Genomic DNA, 20,846 nt, shown 5'->3' with positions numbered 1-20,846 from the left:
AGACAACTAGAAGTTGCAGGAAGGCACTTGTTAAAGTGAAGACAATTTAGAGTAAGCAAGCTATCAATCAGCCAGCGCCATAGCAAGTCGTGCGACTATAAAATGAATTGCATATTCACATGACTCACATGCATTCCAGAAACATATATATTGTGAATAATTTGAACTCTTGTACAACTATATTTAAAAAAAAACCATAATTTTTCACATTAAAGGTTAAGTAGCACCAATTAGAATTCTGGAGTGCTAGCGCCGAGACGTCCGATGGAATATATATGTTTCAAATTATTCACAATATATATGTTTCTGGAATGCATGTGAGTCATGTGAATATGCAATTCATTTTATAGTCGCACGTCTTGCTGTGGCGCTGGCTGATTGATAGCTTGCTTACTCTAAATTGTCTTCAGTTTGGCAGGTGGCTTCCTGCAACTTCCAGTTGTCTCCCATTCCTTTGGAGATGCGTAACCAGCATGAACGAGTCTCGATCTGGCTGAAACGGAGGCTCGCCAGGCTGGTGGCCAATGTTGTGATCAATCACATGGGTCAAGTCAAAGAATTCAGTTCTTTGCCAGAAGGAGGTTTCTTCATTGTCAACCTAATTCCACTAGAAAGCTGGAATGACGGAAGACCCATCCCATTGGTTTTCAGCTTTCGTAACCTTTACCTTTTGGGCTTTCCGTATGGAGCCGTGTGGTATGTCTATAAAGATGCTAAGCTTGATGGCAGTGGATATGTTGAGAGCCAGCACCAGAACTTACTTCGGAAGCTTAACTTTGGAGGTGGATACAGTGGAAACATGTTTGAGAGTGTCCAAGTTGGTATGCCCGATCTGTATGACACCTACACTACTTTGGCCCACTACCAGAAGCAAATTGATCAGCATTTGTATGATGTGGTGGAGGCGGCAATGTACAGGTTGATCATTGCAATGCTTGAGGCATGGCGCTTTCCTGGCTGGAAAAGCTATCTGCAGGAGGAAGCGTTTGCAACGTTCACAAACATCCTTGCTGACAACCCTGCTACAGGTGTGAAGTTTAGCTCTCTTTTTCAGAAGTGGGACAAGATCAGCAAGCGCATTTTGGGTGGGCCTCTCAAGTACATCATTGAGAAACACATCAAGGGGTTCTCCGACTATGCCAGCCTTCTCCCGGTGGTGTCCGTTTTTCTCCCATGAACTCTATGGTATTTTTGGTAGAAAACTGACGGTTGTAAGGTAAACTTACTCATTGGGTTCGCAGACTATGCCAGCCTTCTTCTGGCGGTGGGTGGTGGTCAATTCTCCACTTCTGTGAACCATTTTTGTAGCAATGGCACTTTTGGTAGAAAAGTGACGGTTGTAAGTTATACTCATTGGGTTCCCAGACGACGTTTCTTGGTAGCAATGGTACTTTTGGTGCAAAAGTATTGCTTGTGTAAGCTAAACTCTTTCCGATGCTCTAGCACATCTTTGGTCAAGACAGTACTGTTGTAGGAATCGGTTTTCTTAAAAAAGAAAAAAATAAAAATGGTGTTATTTTTGCAGAAACACCCCTACAATGGAAGTGGCTGATAGCCAATGGATATTTGGTCTGCTCAACGTGACAGCCAATGGATATCTGGTCTGTCCCTGCATATACTTTTATTCACCTGCAAACAGCCACCAAGATGCTGGATAAGTAAATTTCATCACAAATTGCAATAGTGTGCAATCAAACCCAAAGAACATGAACCAATTGGATATTCATTATTAAATATAAATCCGCATCTTGATTAGCCATAATAAAATTGATGAGTCCAAACTACAAGGTGCCATAACAAGGTTAAAGAAATACTAGGTACTCTTTGTCAATTCAGCTTGCAAATTAGTGATTAAATTATTGCCAATGTCCTAAACAAGAAGATGGTTGTTGCGTGATGGAGCATCAGGTACGAGCAAATGCAGCGTTTATCACGTGCCAGATTACTTACTTAGTAATGCAGTTCCAGGTCAAGAAGTAATCTTAGCTCAATGTCTAGCATGCACTGCATTGCAAATTCACATTTGGACCACAAATACGAACCAATTGGGGGACATGTTCCCAGTGGACACAGCCGTGGGGCAACACGCCACATGCCCCGGAATCGGGATAGAATCCGGTTGCGCCCAGACAAAAAGGGCCTGTTTTTTTCTCTAATAAAAAAACAAACAAAAAGACCAATAGGTAAGCTGCCTACCCAGGCAGCAGCGGGCGGGGGCGATCGATGGCATTGGGCGACGCGTGCACTGAAAGAGGAAGACTCAAGGGAATGGGGGATGGAAAAGGCGCTGACCTGGCCGACGACATGATGGCCGTCAAAAGGTTTGGACTTCCGACCGTAGGGTTGCGAAAGGGAGGCGGGGACGACGAGGGCCGCCGGCGACACACGCGCTATCCAAGGAGTGGTGGTGGGACGGCGGGGTGTGGTGGAGGAGATGGGGTGAGGAATGGTGCCGAGTATAGCTGGGTGGTCGGTCGGAGTGCGGACGGGACGGCGGAAAGGAACAGTCGCGGCGGCGAAGGAGACGCGGGGGGGTGGGGGGGGGGGGGGGGGGCGAATACTACAGGTCGCGCGCGTTACTGCGATCCAACGCGTCGCAGAAGCTTTTCTCCCGTGCCGCCGCTTGCTATTTTTTTTCAGGCCCAACTAACGCTGAACGTCATTGGCCCAGCAAACAAAATCCGGCGTGGTGTAGCCGAACAGCCTGACGCACATGCAAAGACTTATTGAATTTCGTGCAAATGTAGATTGAAACGAAAAAAGTAATATTTTACATAATAATGATCCAAATCAAATTCTAGTTTCACCATTATGTTTCTTATAATGGGATCTTCAAAACTAGACCACACATGACTATATTTAGAAGAATTTTATTTCTAAAACAATATTATTGTGTTCCAGTATATTTGTTCTAGAACAATTATTTCAGATGGAACAATTTTATTGTAAAGCTGGAACAATTGTTCCATCATGGATGAAACAGTTTTATTGTGAAGCTGGAAAAATTGTTTCATGAAACAATTGTTTCACCGTGAACAATTTTATTGTGAAGCTGGAACAATTGTTCCATAAAAAATGTTCCAACTTTACAATGAAGTGGTTTCATTGTTAGTTTTCTGCTTTCTGGTTGATTCAGCTCAGTGACTTTCTCTCTGTTGTCAGGTTGTCACCATTCCCTTTCTGATCGGATTGCTGGTTGATTGTCTACTGATATCACCCTTCGTGGACAATGAAGTTCCAGTTCTTGATTTCTTCTGTACTTGGTTCCTGGGGTTGCAATTGCTGAAATTCTGGACTAAGTTGGTGAGCAGCAACCTTTTCTTGTTGCTTTCTTGATCTTGTAGCTTGAAACTTTTGGATCAGCAAAAATATTCCATAACCTGTAAGGTGGTTTTAGCTAATTATGCATATTACTACTCTTTGATTTGATTGGGTTATAATCAGGTTCACTAATTAGCGATGCAACTACTTTGGTTTAATTATTTCTGAAGGTTCACTTGACAAGGGTTGCACCTTTCCTGGCCTATGTCATCGATCAAAGGTGGGATCAGAAGCTAACTCAGGCAAGGGAGGATGGGTTTTCAGGGCTCAGAGCAATGTGGGTGTTGCGAGATATATTGATGCCGATCATCGTGAAGCTCCTGTCTGCTCTCTGTGTTCCTTATGTGCTTGCAAAAGGTGTCGCCTCAGTATTTGGCTACTCTGCTACCGTGAACTCTGCAGTGATTCGTTTTGCATGGCTAGGGAGCCTCGCCATGTGTGTGCTCTGTTATATAGCCAAATTACTCTGCAGGCTCGTCGTCAGACTCCACGATTCTATCAGGGATGAGCGGTATCTCGTCGGGCAGAGGTTGCAGAACTATACTGACAATATGTAGCCCAACTCAAGATTCACCCAGTCTCTATTGTTAAACAAGGTTAGGGTCAGATAACCGGATCTTTTCCTGGAACATATACAAGCTACTATTCTGTTCTTGCAGAGTGATATAGGCATCAACTATGAACTATTATATAGTGCGAAAAGCAAGAAGCGAGACCTAGTACTGGTTGGTGGTTTTACTGCCCTGGAGGATACAGCACCTCCAGATTTGTAAATATCTTTTAGAGTAAGACAAAAGGCTGCATGTAACCGTGATCTCAAGTAAGACAAGGATACTTGCAGAACAGACTTGTACGGGGACCAAAATTCCGCTTGAACAGCGAGTTATGCAAGTCTTACCTCGAAACAAAACTGCATCAAAGCTTGCGTGGCCAGGAGTGTTTCTTTGTCCTTCGATGGAAATTACGAAACTATTTTAGGCTACTTTGAGTTACCTTTTCCTTAATATCTTGATTTTTTGCCTCGGACTGTAAGCTACACAGAAAAGTGATCGAAATCAATCAAGGTAGAAATTTCATAATTTTTAGTTTTTCGTATAAAATGCGACATTCCTTTAGGCCAAGCTAGTGCTGTAGCAAGGAATGAACTAAAATGGTTGCCGTGTTAACTAGCTCGGAGTGCAGCTGAGTGCGTGATGACATGAGACCCAACCCAACCTAAAGGGGTGCAGCTGCCTGCCTGCGTGATGACGATGGATGGCAAATGGAAGATCTTTAATTTCTTACCTTGCCTGCAGTGCAGGCATACCTTAACCACCACTGCACTACGTCTGAGGATTAAGCTATCTATCCAGCAAAGTCATTCCAAACTTGCCCCACTCAGCAGAACTGGACAGATTCAAGCTAACAAGCATCATCCATCCATCCATCACTCCTGCTCCACTTGATATGCTCAATATCCTTCCCGGCCATTTCATCAGTTGCCTTTATATATGTATATAAATAAAGGGATACAAACCCACATCGATCCATCTCCATCCCGAATCGATCGATCGATCGATCCAAACACCCATTCATCCAGCAAGTACTTCTCTTCTTCTAGCAGCAGCAGCAGCAGCAGCACAGCCGCTTCCTCCTCAAGCCTTCCGTTACCTGGTTGATACGTACGCATGCATATGGATCCCAAAGTTTCCGTTGCTCTTACTCTGTCCCTCGTCGGCGGCTTAAGCACCTCACTTGGTACGGGCAACTAACCATTTTTACTTCCGACAGTTCTCATTCTACATTATATTACTCCAGCTAGCTAGGATTGCATGAGTCGTTGTAGTACAATATTTATTATTCATGCATCGCTTTTAATTTATTCCAACAATGGCAAATATTGTTATATACATGCAGCCATGCATAAGCCCATAACTACAAGAGAACTGCATGCGTGTAAGAGTTTATTTAAATTCATATTGCTGAGTCGTCAGCAGAGATCGAATACACTCAATCATCAAATGACTTGAAGCTCTACAATTACATCTGGTCACCACATATTTTTTCTCGAACGCGTAGGACAACTGCGCGTCATTATATTAAAAAGAAAAGGGACGAGGGTTTTATATCCCCTAAATGTTACAGATATATAGGGGCTGTAACCTGGACGGTAGAGCTGTAAATCTGGGCCGTGCTTAATGGGCTGGCACGAGCACGGCCCGAAAACCTGGGCACGAAGCCCGGCCCAGCACGAAAACAACTGGGCCGTGCTGGCACGGCACGAAGGGCGGGCTGGGCCGTGCCTGAGATTTCGGCCCATCGTGCCGCCCGGCACGGCACGGTGTCCTGGGCCGGCCCGGCAGCTGCAGATCTGGAGGATCACTAGTGTTAATTTCTTGTAATTTTTGCCATTGTGGAAAAAAACCTTTCAAATGGTGGTATTCATGATCTGTGGGCCGTGCTTGGGCTGGCACGGCCCGAAGATGGCCCGACGTGCTTTTGGGCTGTGGTTTCAGGTCTTAGGCCCAGCACGGCACGGCCCGGTAAAATTCCGTGCCTTATCGGCCCGGCACGGTTCAGCCCGAAGCACGATGGGTCCGTGCCGTGCCGGGCCGGCACGGCCCAACTTTCAGCTCTACTGGACGGGACCAGGACTAAACCAAACTCTAACTGTCTCTAGACGCCAGGGCGAGGGGATAAGAAACTCCGCTAGCCCCGGGCAAGGACCACTATTGCAGATCTACAAATTCTACCGTGTGCCGACTTTCCAGCACATGACAAACTTTCAAACTTTGCCGTGTGGCACCTAGTAGGCGCACGGCAAAGACGTCGTCATCCACACCGTCTCCGTCCCCTCCCTGTCTTCTGCTTTTTTTTTGTCGTGCGCCTGCTTTAGCACACGGCGAAGGTGTTTGCTGTGTGCCCGCCTTCGTTGTCGCCCTGGCCATCGTGCTGACTTCACCATATGCGGCCCACGGCAAAGTCTTCGCCGTCGGTTAGGTGGCTTTCGCAGTGTGCCCCAGGCACACGGTGAAGCTTGGGATTCTGTTAGTGAAAAGTGGTTGAGATGATGTTAGAGATACTAGACGAAGCACCATCAAACACACGATTGCGGTAATTCCACAAATTTCAGTCTCCCAGAATTATGATGGAGTTCAACCCATTAAGGACCTGACCAGAAGACCTTCTACTTGCATTAGCCCACCAATCATCAAAATTTTCATCCTCAAGGTTTGGGGCCAACACTTGTAGGCCAAATTTCTGCAGAATAAAGTAGCATAGAAATATAGCACCAAGCCAGGATTTCCCCAAAAAGGCTGCTTCTTTGTATATTTTAATTTAGCTCACTCATATTGGAGTATTACACATTGCTAAATAACCGCAATTAGTGTGGGTAAATGGATGGCTTTTCATTGGACATCCGGTGTGTAACAATCCATCAGACAGAGGTAAGTATAATTGATTCACTTGTAAGTTACAGTGTACTAATTTATGAATAAACTATAAGTAGTCTTGTAACTATAATCTAACTTGTATAGTGATAGTGAGAGTATCTACAAGCGAGTGTAGATAGAAATTTTCCAAGGACTAGTTTTATCTACACTTGCTTATAGTTACTCTCACGTGTGTATCTCATGATATAGGATGTATCTTATTCAACAAAGAGTATGTATGTGAAGCATGTGCTTATACTAGAATACCTATAATGATATATATGTTTGGTATATGATCATACATAGAGTATATGGACATACTTATTTTTATATACTAATATTAAGGTATAATCATAATACTAGTTGCAACTGGGAGCAAGCTGGTTGCAACTCAAATAAACCCGGTTGCAACTGGACGCGAACCAGTTACAACTCAGACTGACCGGTTGCAACTGGAAGTGGACTAGCTGCAACTTAGACCACCGATTGCAATTGGACACGAACCGGTTGTAACTGGAAGTGAACTAGTTGCAACTCAGATCGACCCAGTTGTTACTAGACACAATCTAGTTGCAACTAGAACCGTCACAATTGCAACTCAGATGGTGGGTGCATTCTCTATACAATATATATATATATATATATATATATATATATATATATATATATATATATATATATATATAATGTGTGTGTTCGGTTGCAACCAAGTCGGTCTGAGTTGCAACTGGTTTAAGTCTAGTTGCAATGGATCGGTCTAAGTTGCAACCAGTTTGGTCTGAGTTACAACTGTTTCGCGTCCAGTTGCAATCAGTTCAGTCTAGTTGCAATTAGTCTATTCTTCTAGTTACAATCGATGTAGTCTCTCGGTTGCAACTGTAGGGTGGGTGCATTTTGTACAAAAAATACACATTGTTGCATTTTAGCCTCGTGTGTGTGTCTACACACAAACTTGTAAGCATGTAAATCTAACTTGTAAGTATGTTCAAATAGTTTCTCAAACACTCAAGATAAATTATTAAATGCATGTAATTACATTAAGGAACGGATAGACCAGTCTCGATCCCAAAACAAAGTAAAACTGCATAGGGAAAAAAAGAACAGCCACTTGGCTAATGGTCTAGTCTCGACCGACACATGTCACAGACTAATACTAATGAGTGAACTTGTTAAACTTTAACTTTTAGCACTTCACTTATGCTCAAATATGATGCATATACACTATCCAATATATCTGCTAGATAGAATTGTCCTAGAACCAATCTCGTAAAAAATATCAACCAAGCAAGTTATTTATTATGATAACAATAGGAGTTGTAAATTCATTTGAAGAACCTCAGGATTTATAATCAGATGACAGTCAATACAAGATGTTACCGTACCTCTATAAGTAGCTACCCTTTTTCCCACTGTCTTTTCTAATAATCCTTGTGCTCTATTCACCAGGTGCACTATTGGCTATCATTAGTCATGCGCCAAATAACAAAACACTCGGGATGTTACAGGTTGATGCTATGACTATAGACCTACGTTCAAAGAACAACAAGTCTGGTTGCCTACAAAGTTCACAGTTTAACGTGACAGAACATTTTGACCATTTTGTAGGGCTTTGCTACTGGACTCATGCTGAGCATGTCTTTCTTTGACTTGGCTTATGATGCTGTCAATGCAATTGGTTTTCTGAAAGGAAACCTTTGGGTAAGAATAGACAGATCTTCGATTGGCATTTGCAAACTCTTTTTAAAATTTTTGACTTGTGGATTGTAGTTTTTCGCTGGAGCACTGCTATTTTCAACAATTGCTGATGTTTTCCCTGAGCCAGATTGTAATTTGACAGATCAAAATGACAAACAGGTCCACTTTCCCTCAATTTGTTCAGTTAGTCACATTTGAATGGGAAAGCTAATATATGATTTTCTGCTCTGTATCATTTGGAAAAGATGGTTGGTGACAGCATAGCAGGAAAGCAACTTATGATGAGACACCATCGAAGAGTGATCTTTAGCGTAGTTGTCACAGCAATTGGTAAGCCTTAAACAAGCCCAACGTACTTTGGTAGATCCATAAATAATATATTCTAATAAGAAAACTATTTGCATATTTTGTTGCTATCTTTGTATACAATAATTTATACATTCTATCAATATCCAGATTTATTGGGTTAAACTTTGAAATGAAATATGAAATTGATAAAATAAAACATACCATGTGTGTGTGGTAACATTAATATCATTAATAAGTATGTCATAATGATTAGAATAAAATCAATAACAGTTATACAAACATGACATTTTTTAGTATTTATGCACAAATCAACATCTCACCATAGATGTTTATTAATTTGTATATAATATTTTCGTTCTCAATAAAACATGTTGGCTTTAAATAATTTAAAAGAAGTAGGATTATGATAGAACATAATATATTGTCTAGGGCCTGTTGAACGAAAAATGTAGCACAAAACACTTTCTTTATATGTCATATTGTACATGTACATATAATTTAGCAAGTGATTCCAGCAGTAAATTTTCATGTCACATTCAATGAAAATAAAATGTTGTTAGTTTCAATTTTGGTGGATCTGATTAAATATCAAAATAACATCATTTTTTTATGGAATTTCACATAGATGATAAATGTAAAATTATTCAAGCTTATGAAACTGCATAGCTAATAATTTCTATTGGGGGGATGCATGTGTACATGTAACAATATTCCTCTCCCTGCAAGTTTAATTGATTTTAATAATTGCATCAAAAAAATCAACAGTTGCCGGTGTGAGTTTGCAAAATTTCCCCGTGGGTACAGCTGCATTTCTTGGAACAACAAAGGTATTGTTCATTGTTTCCCATGTTTATGACTTGATATTTCTTTGTACATGGTCAATGTTGTAACTAGGTATTTTACTTGCCAAAAAAAGTTGCAACTATTTCTGACAACCAAATGCCGTTGTTAATTGAATAAATATAAGGGATGAGTACTCATCCCTTTTTTCTTTTGAATTATCAGTTGATGATTACAAGATTAATTAAATATTGTATAAAAGTAACCTAATATTGAAATAATTAACCTTCCAACTATAAGGATTCATACAGGTATTATTTCCCATATAATTTCTGTATCGTGTTAATCATGTCAATCACATTCCGGCCAATTTCATAGTAACTTTTAGTTAAAGAAACTATTTTAATCCATGGACAATGGTAGAAACACAATCAATTACTGTTCATCAACTGTGAACAGGTACCGTTGCATTCTCAATATTTGGATGAGGCCCCATTTGCCTGAGGCCGTAGTTTCTTTTTATCGTGTTTGTGACTCTAAGCATGACTTTAGAGAAATGGAACCAAAATAGGAGCTTCTCTCTCTGATGTAACTAGGTTGCTACGAACAGCAAGGGTGGACATATACTCACCCTAAGGAGGCTCTGAGCAACCATTTTAGGTGGTGGTGGACTATTCCTTGCTTAATCTCAAATATAATGTTTCTGTCGAGCTCTCGAGTCAACACTAATAACAAACCCTTCTATCACTCCTAACAAATAGCTTTTGCTCAACCAACTCAACAACTCAGGACCATGGATATATAAGACTAACTCAAAAAAACTAAGACGACACTCGAGTCTAATAACTCAAGCCATGAACGTCAGCTACTCCTTTGATATGCCTCTAGTTCTTGTGTTGCCAAAGAAAGTGTCCGCAACAATCCCGTCATTTATTGCATGCGCTAAAGGGGAGCCGGGGAGCCAGGCTTATCCGAAGCTCAGCCTCAGAACCCAAAGCATTTATATATCCGTCTTTTTTTTAGCTTATTTTGTAATTAGCCCAGGCTTCAAAGCTGGGCCAAGTGGGTTCCAAGTGCCAAACCTGAGTGTTTGTTATTAACTATTGTATAACTATGTACTCAGGGTTTAGGAGTAAATGTTGAATGGCTAACTAATCTTACCTACTTATCAGGGCTTCCGTGTTGGTTTGAATTTTGCTCTTGCTATAGCTCTACACTACATTCCCGAGGTAATTGAGTCTACACTGCTTGTGAAACATTCCCATGCTTTTGGTGGGTGTAGTACTATGGCTTTGTTTAGGCGCACCCAAAATTCCAAAACTTTTTTGAAATTGGGCCACTATTTAGAATTATGCAACTAAACAGGCCTTTGTAAAGTTTTGGATGTAAAGATTTGGTCCTAGGGGTGTAAAGTTTTTGAAGTACATGAACACACATTTAAAGTATTAAACATAGACTAATAACAAAACAAATTATAGATTCTGCCTATAAACTACAAGACAAATTTATTAAGCCTATTAATCTATCATTAGCAAATATTTACTGTAGCATCACATTGTCAAATAATCATGGCGCAATTGGCCTCAAAAGATTTGTCTCGCAATTTATATGCAAACTATGCAATTGATTTTTGTTGTCCACATTTAATACTTCATGCATGTGTCCAAATATTTGATATAAAGTTTACAGCCATTTGGAATGTAAAGTTTATAGCCATTTGGAATGTAAAATTTTTGCATCTAAACTAGGCCTACTCCCTCCTTCCACTTTTATAAGGCACACACGTATATCAAGATTCAAACTTTTCTATCTTTGACTAATAATTTGACTATTAACTTTTTATATTTATAATGTAAATTTTATATGATTGGATTCGTAATCAAATAAAATTACAATGATTATAAGTTTATGGCCATAGCTGATATAATATATGATAAATAAATAGTCAAAGTGTTATCTAGAAGACCGTGTTATGTTCCACTATGTCTTATAAAAGTGGAAGGAGAGTGTACTTTATATCCCCATTCCGAAGTGCAAACATGTATGCATATATGTGTGTATGTACACACGCGCGCGCGCACACACACACACAAGTCAATGTGCTAATATCTGTTGCGTCTGCTTTCATTCACCCCCGGCCCAGGGTATTTCAGTAGCTCTCCCAGCGTACTTTGCCACTAGCAGGTATGATTGTATAACTTTTTACAGAATTATTATGACCCCTTCATTTTTACATATGTTATACCAAAGTGCTGAATCACAAATTCTATCATATAATAACTACTAAATGCATGACAAACAGTCAAATAAATATGACTTGACACTTATCTGCAAAATAAATTAATAATCTTTACACTTTTTGAAATACTAACTTTTCATGTTTCTGGTGCAGCAAATGGCAAGCCTTCAAACTAGCAACACTATCGGGCTTTGCAGAGCCACTGGGTGTAATTATTGTGGGTAGGTTATTTGCCTATTTTAATTTATTCTTCAGAAACTACTTTGCTTAAACCATTAGTACTGTAAATAAAATCTGAACCGAACATGTACCTTAACCATAAAATAACACAGATGTTTGTGACAGTTTATTATTGACTTCAAACGGAGGTGTGGAGATCCAATAATGAACAACAGAACATGATAATATACATACCTTTGTCTTATACTTAATTAGCAAAATAAAAAGGCCTCGAGCAACTGATGTAGAGGCTAAAGTTCCTTTGTGTTCTTCTAGCTCCAATGAAGACCTAAAGTTTTTGTAGTATAAACTAAAGAGCACCATCTATATATGAAGCATTCTGTAATCCCAATTTCAAAATCCTAATGAATCATCATCATTAGCATAAGCAAAGATAGCAGTCACTAATCTAGCAATGCTAGAAGAACATTGGTCCTAATCGATGAGACATCTATTTGTGACTAGTGACTACTATCTGGCCGGTAGAAAAATTGCTCAAATCATGATGCGAGAGATGCATTAAAAAGTATATACTAATTAACTAGGATTTACACGAGGAACTTAGGCGTTAAAAAATGCCACAATGCACTAGTGAACGAAATTTAATTCAATGTTCAGTTAATATATATGAAGAAAAGTTTGGTTCCAAATGTTAAAACTTTACAAATGGCAACACATCATTATATCAAAAAGTTATTGAGTTTCATATAGTTATTTATGTTGTACCTCAATGCAATTAATGTGAAATCAAATTCCTTTCAGCATACATATTCCCAAGCAATTTGAATCCTGAAATATTGGAAGGTCTACTTGGATTAGGTAACTACAATTTTGTTAAAAATCATTTCCTTTTAAAAAACTAAAAGTATTCACTCAATTGATATTTTTATTTTGTACAGTGGGAGGAGTGATGGCTTTTCTAACATTGTATGAAATGCTACCATTAGCATTTGAATATGCTGGACGCAAGGATGCTGTTAAAGCAGTATTTGTTGGCATGGCCTTTATGTCAATGAGGTGTGCCATGCTTCTCATATGGAATAAGCATACACAGACATCTCAAACTACATATAGTAGGATGAGAATGTGACCTGGTTAGTTTGATAAACATAGTAATTATGTATCTCTTTCTTTTGCAGCTTGTATTTCCTAGATGTTAGCCTCCCAAAGGAGATGAGTACTTAACATGATTTGCACAAAAACCAATTGATGATATGGTCAAGAGCATTACAACATGGGTGTGGCAAACAAGGTATTTTACAAATGCTTCATATAATTATCATTCTTTGCTAAGAGGAAGTAAAATCAATTATCATAATTTTTTGAAAAAATATTAAGTTTTGTGTTTACTAGAAACTGTAGCTTCATAAACTATAGAGGCATCTATTTGAACTTTTAAACCCATAGAGATTACTGCAGACAGAGATCCATTATTGCTTTCATGGTTGAAATAACATCGAAATGCTAAATAATGCTTGTATGAATCTGCTACAATGTTTCACTTTTCAGTGTTACTGTGCACTAAAATTATTAGGATATCATAAAAATAATAGTTCGAGATATCTTATCTTATGGTAGCTAACTAGCTAAGAAAAGTGAAAGACATTTAACATGTACCTCAAATATTTTCATATCTATGTTTGATATTGGTTGCTGAGGTCCAGGAACAGGAAATGGATTTTTTGGCAAGCTATTCGTGTGAGGAGGTTGGCCTGTATATGGAGGAATACTGAAAGAACCAGCAAGCGGTTGTGGTTGCAATGAATTGTTAGGTAATGTACTCAAAACAGGCCCTGAGGAAGGAACTGATGGACCATAGGTCTGGGGAGTGGACAGCCAAGGAGCATTATTCGATTGGTAATGAAGCAAACCTTGCTGTGAAGTTGTATTCTGCACTGGATTTACATCACCGGAGGTAACAGCAGAAGAAACAGTAGTAGTTGTTGAAGTAGTTGTTGACTTCACCTAAGGTCCATATGATCCCATGGTCAGTTGGTAAAAAACAAGATGATTTACAGGGGGAGAAAAAAAATGCATGCTGGACTTACAGAAACAGGAGACAGAAGCAGCTCAATCAATGCAACTGCAGCATCTACTTTATCATAAGAGTCAGCTGAGACATTTATGTGAAGGTCTTCATAAGCAGCTGGAATTTCATTTATGTCTTGATAATGAATCTCAGTCTGAGCATGAATAAAAAAGTTTTCATTTGTATATTGTGTTGAAACCGATATTAAAATTGTTTACTATAAGGAGAACACACATGACAATGAAATGATTCAAATCTGTAGAGGTTGAGAATCAAGATCAAAGATGAAACTTAAAGTTATGCCAAAAGAAGGGAGTGCAAAATGGGAAGGACGATTAACATCGCTGAAGATATTATCTTATCAGTAGATTTTATAGAACCAGTAAAACAAATATACCATCTTTCCATTGATTTTCTTAGTCCCATAAACTTGTATTACAGCTCCAGTTTCCTGTCATGAGCAAATGGAGCCAACATAATCCTCTCAGTGACGTTTCAACAAAATAAAACTTACAAGACGTCCAAGAATGGATCATACTTCATGTAGTTGCTTCTGGGTATTGCTCTCAGGTCCTATAAGAACTCCAATAATACCATGTCCTGGATGTCCTTCTGCCTGCAATGGCCAACAGCAAACAGTAAATGCATCATATCCATAAAACAAAGGTCTATATATATTTTAACAAAAGGCTACATTTTAATATCAAGTCCAGTCAAGAACGAAGTACAGCATATATCATAAACAGAACAGATCGATAACCAAATATACTAGTCTTGGAAATAGCCCGAGTTGTGATAGTAGATCACAAAGGCAAATTAAGATAAGCTCCTTTACTGTTGTAACTTGTAAGCTGATTGTCCATGTACAAGGAACTCTTGGAGTATTGAAAAATATAGTGACAAGATAACAAAACGGTGAACGCCATCTTGCATACAAGAAAAACAACTAATGGCTAATGGTCAAAACAAGCAATAAGCACAAGAAGTAGTGCGCCGACATACCGGAAGAGGGATTTTTGTTTCCTTAAGTACTGGTTTGTAGTTTTCAGGCACCTTATTGTTGACAGCCAAAATTGGCACCAACCGGTCTGACCAAGCGGTCTGATCGGTCGAGGCACTGTGGCCTGCCCGGGAGGGACCGACCGGTCTGACCGGCAGGGACCGAACGGTCTGACCGGTCCAGGTAGAGTCCGAGTACAACTAGGGTTTTTCATAGATTTAGATCTGTAAATAGGATTTCTTGCAGGATAAGTCCACCCCACCCTATAAATATAAAGGGTCACAGCCGATTAGAGAATACAATCGAACAAAATCAATACAAACTCTACTTTTTATCCTCTTCTCCAAACCTTAGCTTTTCCAACCCCCTCTGCTGTTCTTTCTTCGTCTCCGCGACGTTTGAAGGCGTTCTAGGTGGCCTGCCGATCCTAGAACAACCCTACGTGCGCCTACCCTGACGGGGTCCCTCCCGGGTTCGCGTTCGTCGGCCGTCGCCGATTCTCACCTGCAGTGCACCACAGTTAAGGCTACCAATCATCTTGGAGACTAATAAAGATATTGAATTAAAGCAAGGCCAATATACAATCACCATGTTCAGAACCTAACACAGACCAACTGGGAAACCAGATGTATTATCAAGCAAGATGGGCCCCATCAGTACCGAGAGTCCAAGACACAATGACAAAGGCACATATTTACATTTACTTCAGTAATTTAATGAAGTGCAAGAATACAGGAGACAGTGAGAACTTCTCTGACCAATAATTTCGCTTCTTTCAAGTTCCAATAGCGCAATCTTTCCCTGCTGCAAAAAGGGTAAAAAAATGCTTTACCAAACAAGAGCATATGATTGTTTATCCTCACACACTTTACGCTCACGATATGCTGCAATAAGCATAGCATTGGAATTACTGAATTAGGAATACCTCATTGTCTTTCAGATTTTCAGTGCCAGCAGAATTTGAGCCTTTTCCAATGGATATTGAACCTTCAGTTCTGTCCATATCCAAAGTTCCGGATTTCAGCTTGGTAATTTGCTCCACTCGAGTCTGCGCATGCATTAATATGAATTAATGACACCTGGCAATGGAAGCATCCTACGTGAGAGAATCGCAAGAAAAATATCCGTTTCTGTCCAGTCAGCAGGGGAGGCTAGGCTTATTCAATCAATTTGTTACTTGCCTAGCCTCTAACACAGTAAGGTTCACCCAATAGTGTGTTTTTCAGCATATCCATTCTAGTCAAAGGTACACTGGCCTGTGAAGCAAGTTCTAGATTTCTATGGCGATTAGAAAAACATGTGCAACCTTGCTTACTTTGGAATGTAGATGGACACAGGTCCAACATCTGCTCACTACTTGTGTGTTCGCACGGCACTTTTGGTTCAGCGTTCTCCAGTCACTGAACCTATCTCACTTGGTGCCTGGACGCACATCTAGCTCTTTTGCAGATTGGTGGAAGAAGTCTTGGAAGAAATTACAGAAGCAACTACGAAAGGGACTTGATTTACTTGTAAATTGTAATCCTTGGTGCCTGGATCCTCTGGAAGCACAGGAATACCTGTCTTCGATGGAGCAACACCAAATTTGCAGGGAGCTCTTCAGGCCTTTAAGGATCATTTTCATTTATGGCAAATCTCTGGCACCAAAGGGCTTACTGCCCTGAGCCTAGAGGGAGTTGCAGTTGCTGGTTAGAGGAGGTCTAATTGTGGTCGGGTCCCAAATTTCTCTTTGCGTGTAATAGTTCGTTTTCCTAAAACAGTTGTCCAAGGTAAGGTGATGGGTTTGTACTTGGACCTTTTTGAGAAAAAAAGGGCTATGAAGAGAAAAAGAATATATGAGCTCAATTCAGACATTTTAGTGACTGGAAGTGATATGGAAACTGTTTCGGGCTCTCACCGAGGAATAATATTTTTGACCAGAAAACGATAACGTACAGTAACTAGTGGATATAAGTTTGAAGCAAACACCTTTTATTTTATATCAATCACAATGCAAAACATGGATGCCAGCAGACCAGAGGTGTAAATTTATAGAGGTGAAAAATACCTGGTAGGCCAAAGCCCTTCCTTTGCACACGGCAGGGTCGGCGGCGAGGTCCGGCCCCCACTTTGTCTTTCTCTGAGCATGCCTGCTGTTATCTTCCTTGGATGCAGTTGCTGTATCATTCTTGGAAGTGGCGCCCCTGGTTACGATTGAGCCAGCTAGCTTGTTCTTGGGTATTACGAATCCAGCTTTTGTCCCAAATATCGAGATCTTGGGAGTCAAAGATTGTGGTACAGCCGATTTTGGTTGCCGATGCTCGATAGGAGAAGATTGATCGAGCTTTGTGGCCATCTATCTACAAGCAATAGAACGACAGAAAGGAGTTTTCAGAAGCAGGGGAAGGGGCGGACCCAGCATACACATGTACACCCGATAGTTCTTGCAAACGAAATCAAAGTTAGGGTTTGGGGTGCTCCGTCTAGCACAGCGGAAGGAAAGAGAAGGTGCGGGCATACCTGGAGGATGCGCTCATCGCCGGCAAAGGGCTGGGCGAAGACAGGACAGATGGCGCCGCCGCTCGCCCAGTCGTCGCCGCCGGGGAAGGAAGGGAGGAGAGCGTACGAGAGAAGGGAAAAGGGCCCTGAGCGGCAGAGCCCTGAGCGCGAGCCGGGAGGGCTGTCAATGAGCCGAGCTCGAGCGAGGCTGCCACCTAAAGCGGGAGGATCCCGAGCCGAGGTTGATCAACCAGGTTAGAATAGTCTGTTTGGCATAGAGTACTCGGCGTAACAAGCAAAATAACCTCCTTGAAGCGAGCTGATGGGACTTTATGCTCAAATCAGGAGGAGAATATGGCGTCTGTGTTTTACCACCAGCTCTTTACTGCACGAGAGAATACAAGGCCAGAAGAGGTGGTGCAGTTCGTACCGACGAATTCACGGCAATGGAGGTGGGAAAAGCTCTGTTAGCCTAGTCTCAGTGGGAGTATCGTCAACACAGTTATCTAGATTGAAATTTTAATAACTGTGCCAGTGGAGTGTCACGGTGATGACACTCCTCTCACATTCTATGACACACATCTTTTCTCTCTCCTCATACTATTAGTACATATTAGCAAATTTAATATCCATGACACTCTTATGACACTCCCATTGAGATTGGCCTAATGAAACCCAACAAATCGCCTGGTCCGAATGGCTTTACTGCAGGGTTCTATCAGAAGCATTGGACTTTGGTGAAGGAGGATATATGCAATGCGGTGCTCACCTTACTCAATGGGGGAGATATGCCGGAGGTTGTCAACAATACTGTCCTTGTCCTTATACCAAAGATAAAAAAAACCCAAGAGCTTACACAGTTTAGGCCGATTCCCTATGCAATGTCTTATATAAGATTAGCTCCAAGGTGATTTCTAATCGACTCCGACGAGTGCTGGACGACATTATATCAGAAGAACAATCAGTCTTTGTGCCGGGGAGGCTTATAACGGATAATGTCTTGGTTGCTTATGAATCAATTCACTATTTGAAAAGCAAAAAAAGGAAAAACAGGAGCATGTGCTGTCAAGATCGATATGGCTAAGGCATATGATCGTGTTGAATGGCAGTACCTACGATGTATCATGCTCAAGCTGGGTTTCAAGGAGGATTGGGTATCACTGATCATGAAATGTGTCGAGAGAGTAAAATTCTCAGTGAGGGTGAATGGTCACTTCTCGGAAATTTTCACACCGACTCGGGGTATCAGACAAGGTGATCCAATTTCCCCCTATTTATTTCTCCTTTGTGCTGAAGGCTTGTCGAGTCTGTTCAAATTCACAGGTCCACAATTCCTTGCCAAAGGAGTTAGAGTGGGGATCCATGCACCATGGGTCTCATATCTTTTATTTGCTGACGATTGACTGCTATTCACTCAAGCCACTGAAAAGGGTGTGCAAAGACTATCTGAGATTCTACAAACATACCTATTGGGTTCGGGTATTTTCTTCAGCGCCAACTGTGATGATCAGATGAAACAAAATATGAAAACATCCACGGGTATTTTCACATAGGCGTTGTCTGAGAGATATTTGGGGTTGCCAACAGCGGTAGGCCGGAACACCAAGGAAGCTTTCGAGCATATCCCTAGCAATGCTAGAAATGGTCGGAGGCGATGGTCGGAGCTCACACTTCCAAAGTGTCACGGAGGAATGGGCTTCAAGGATATTAAACTTTTCAACATAGCAATGCTAGGAAAACAAGGGTGGAGATTGATGACCAATCAGAATTCCCTATGTGCAAAAGTGTTACTTCCCTCATGGAGAATTCTTGGCAACTAGAAACAAGAGGAAATCCTCACATACATGGCGTGCTATTTTGGCTGGCAGAAAAGCTCTGGAAGTGGGTTTGATAAAAAGAATTGGTGATGGCAAAACCACTGACGACATTTGGAATGATCGCTGGATCCCAGGGGCAATAGGAGGAAAGCCCATCTGTCGGCGAGAAGGAAGGTCAATATATAAATTTTGTGAGTGACCTGATCGAGCCTTCTGGGGGTTCATGGAATGAGCAGGCACTAGAGCGGAACTTGACCCTCAGCTGGTTCGGCGTATTCCGCTGGGAAGGGCACGAGATGACTTGTGGGCATGGGAGGGTGAACGCCATGGTCTGTACCCAAGTATCACCGATACGCGATACGCCGATACGGGTACGGGTACGGCGATACGGTGATACGCCGATTTTCAAAAAATAAGGATACGCCGATACGGCAAGTATATATATTTTTAAAAACATAAATTGCCAAATAATTTTTGACAACGAAATAGATAATAAACATTACATTTCCAAAGGGCCAACACACGTAGCAAATGTTTAAGTTCAACCAGAAATAGCTAAATGATTAGTTCAACCTGGATGGGCCTACGTTGATGGGCTCCCGATGCTCTTTCAAATGAGGTGTTATTGGCCCAAAAATATTGGATGGAGTATCGGGAAGTATCGGACGGAGTATCGAGAATTAAATCTTTTATTTTTAAATCATAATTTCTCGATACTTCCCGATACGCGTATCGGGCCGTATCGGGGCGTATCGCCGTATCGGGCCGTATCGGATACGGGTACGGCACCCATTTTGAAGTATCGGTGATTCATAGCTCTGTACACGGTGCGCTCAGCCTATCGTGCTCTGGCGGAGAAACAGGCCCAGGAACGGAATTTTAACCTCACATTCTGCAGGGAACAATAATCCTTTTTGGCGCAAGCTGTGGGCGGTAAAGGTTCAGAGTCTTTTGGTGGAGAGTAGCGCATGAGTCATGACTTTTTACCATCCAGAGCCAATCTTTGCTATCGGCATATTGAGCGGCTGATTGCACTTTTGCTCGGCGTTTTTGGACGAAGCTATTGGAGATGACAGGCATTAAGCTTCCAAAGTTATGCCCATATACTTGGACAGTGGACCTCCTGGATGACTCCTGTTGTTCTGAGAGGGATCGAGTCATTATTCTTTGTGGCATGTGGTCTTTATGGAACAACTGCAATGACACAAGGCATGGAAAAGTTGCCATTGCACCTGAACTGGAGATAGAATGGGCAATGGATGTTTGTTTTCAATTGATGACGGACAGTTTGTCTCACAAGAAAGGGGTCTGTCAAAGTAAACACAGATGGAGCGTTCACAGCAGCAGATTATTCAGGCGCCACGGGTGCAGTGATTTGCCGTGCGGATGGTTCTTTCCTTGCTGCTTCTGCGCGGCGCCTGGACTCGGTTGCTTCTGTCTTGATGACAGAAGCTGAAGCACTAAGGGATGGAATCCGGTTAATACCTCAAGGGACTTTGGACCGAGTGATTGCGATTCCGAGGAGCTGGTGTCTCTCTGGCGATCG

At 41.2% G+C, this 20,846-nt stretch overlaps 2 protein-coding genes across 10 annotated transcripts; one reads left to right on the top strand and one right to left on the bottom strand.

Moving 5' to 3' along the window:
- Positions 1-3,005: 3,005 nt before the first annotated feature.
- LOC120711057 (splicing factor-like protein 1) lies at positions 3,006-17,692 on the bottom strand. 7 transcript variants are annotated; one of them, XM_039996460.1, is made up of 11 exons: positions 17,505-17,692; positions 17,053-17,344; positions 15,931-16,053; positions 15,755-15,806; positions 15,008-15,093; positions 14,544-14,621; positions 14,403-14,456; positions 14,025-14,159; positions 13,594-13,941; positions 7,442-12,338; positions 4,791-4,971 (listed from the first exon to the last, which is right to left on the bottom strand). In XM_039996460.1, exons 2-10 carry the CDS (start codon positions 17,338-17,340, stop codon positions 12,249-12,251), a joined length of 1,254 nt encoding a protein of 417 aa, XP_039852394.1. In that variant the 5' UTR covers positions 17,341-17,344; positions 17,505-17,692; the 3' UTR covers positions 4,791-4,971; positions 7,442-12,248. The 7 variants fall into 7 exon arrangements, with proteins under 7 accessions (XP_039852386.1, XP_039852389.1, XP_039852388.1 ...); XM_039996455.1 differs by lacking the exons at positions 4,791-4,971; positions 7,442-12,338; positions 15,008-15,093 and adding exons at positions 3,244-3,380; positions 4,220-4,354 and having other exon boundaries at positions 13,848-13,941; positions 15,764-15,809; positions 17,505-17,690; XM_039996457.1 differs by lacking the exons at positions 4,791-4,971; positions 7,442-12,338; positions 15,008-15,093 and adding exons at positions 5,252-6,345; positions 6,472-6,561 and having other exon boundaries at positions 13,848-13,941; positions 15,764-15,809; positions 17,505-17,690.
- Positions 4,922-14,190, top strand: LOC120711056 (zinc transporter ZTP29-like). 3 transcript variants are annotated; one of them, XR_005690140.1, is made up of 13 exons: positions 4,922-5,058; positions 8,181-8,239; positions 8,340-8,432; positions 8,502-8,588; positions 8,675-8,759; positions 9,504-9,565; positions 10,691-10,747; positions 11,662-11,702; positions 11,911-11,978; positions 12,739-12,795; positions 12,876-12,993; positions 13,116-13,228; positions 13,641-14,190. XR_005690140.1 is itself a non-coding variant. In XM_039996451.1 (12 exons), exons 1-12 carry the CDS (start codon positions 4,989-4,991, stop codon positions 13,159-13,161), a joined length of 843 nt encoding a protein of 280 aa, XP_039852385.1. In that variant the 5' UTR covers positions 4,922-4,988; the 3' UTR covers positions 13,162-14,190. The 3 variants fall into 3 exon arrangements, 2 of the variants coding, with proteins under 2 accessions (XP_039852385.1, XP_039852384.1); XM_039996451.1 differs by having other exon boundaries at positions 13,116-14,190; XM_039996450.1 differs by having other exon boundaries at positions 12,876-14,190.
- Positions 17,693-20,846: the final 3,154 nt, after the last annotated feature.

The sequence above is a fragment of the Panicum virgatum genome, chromosome 6K (assembly GCF_016808335.1).
Source record: "Panicum virgatum strain AP13 chromosome 6K, P.virgatum_v5, whole genome shotgun sequence".
Lineage (NCBI taxonomy): Eukaryota > Viridiplantae > Streptophyta > Magnoliopsida > Poales > Poaceae > Panicum > Panicum virgatum.
This window is presented reverse-complemented; position numbering and strand designations above follow the sequence as displayed.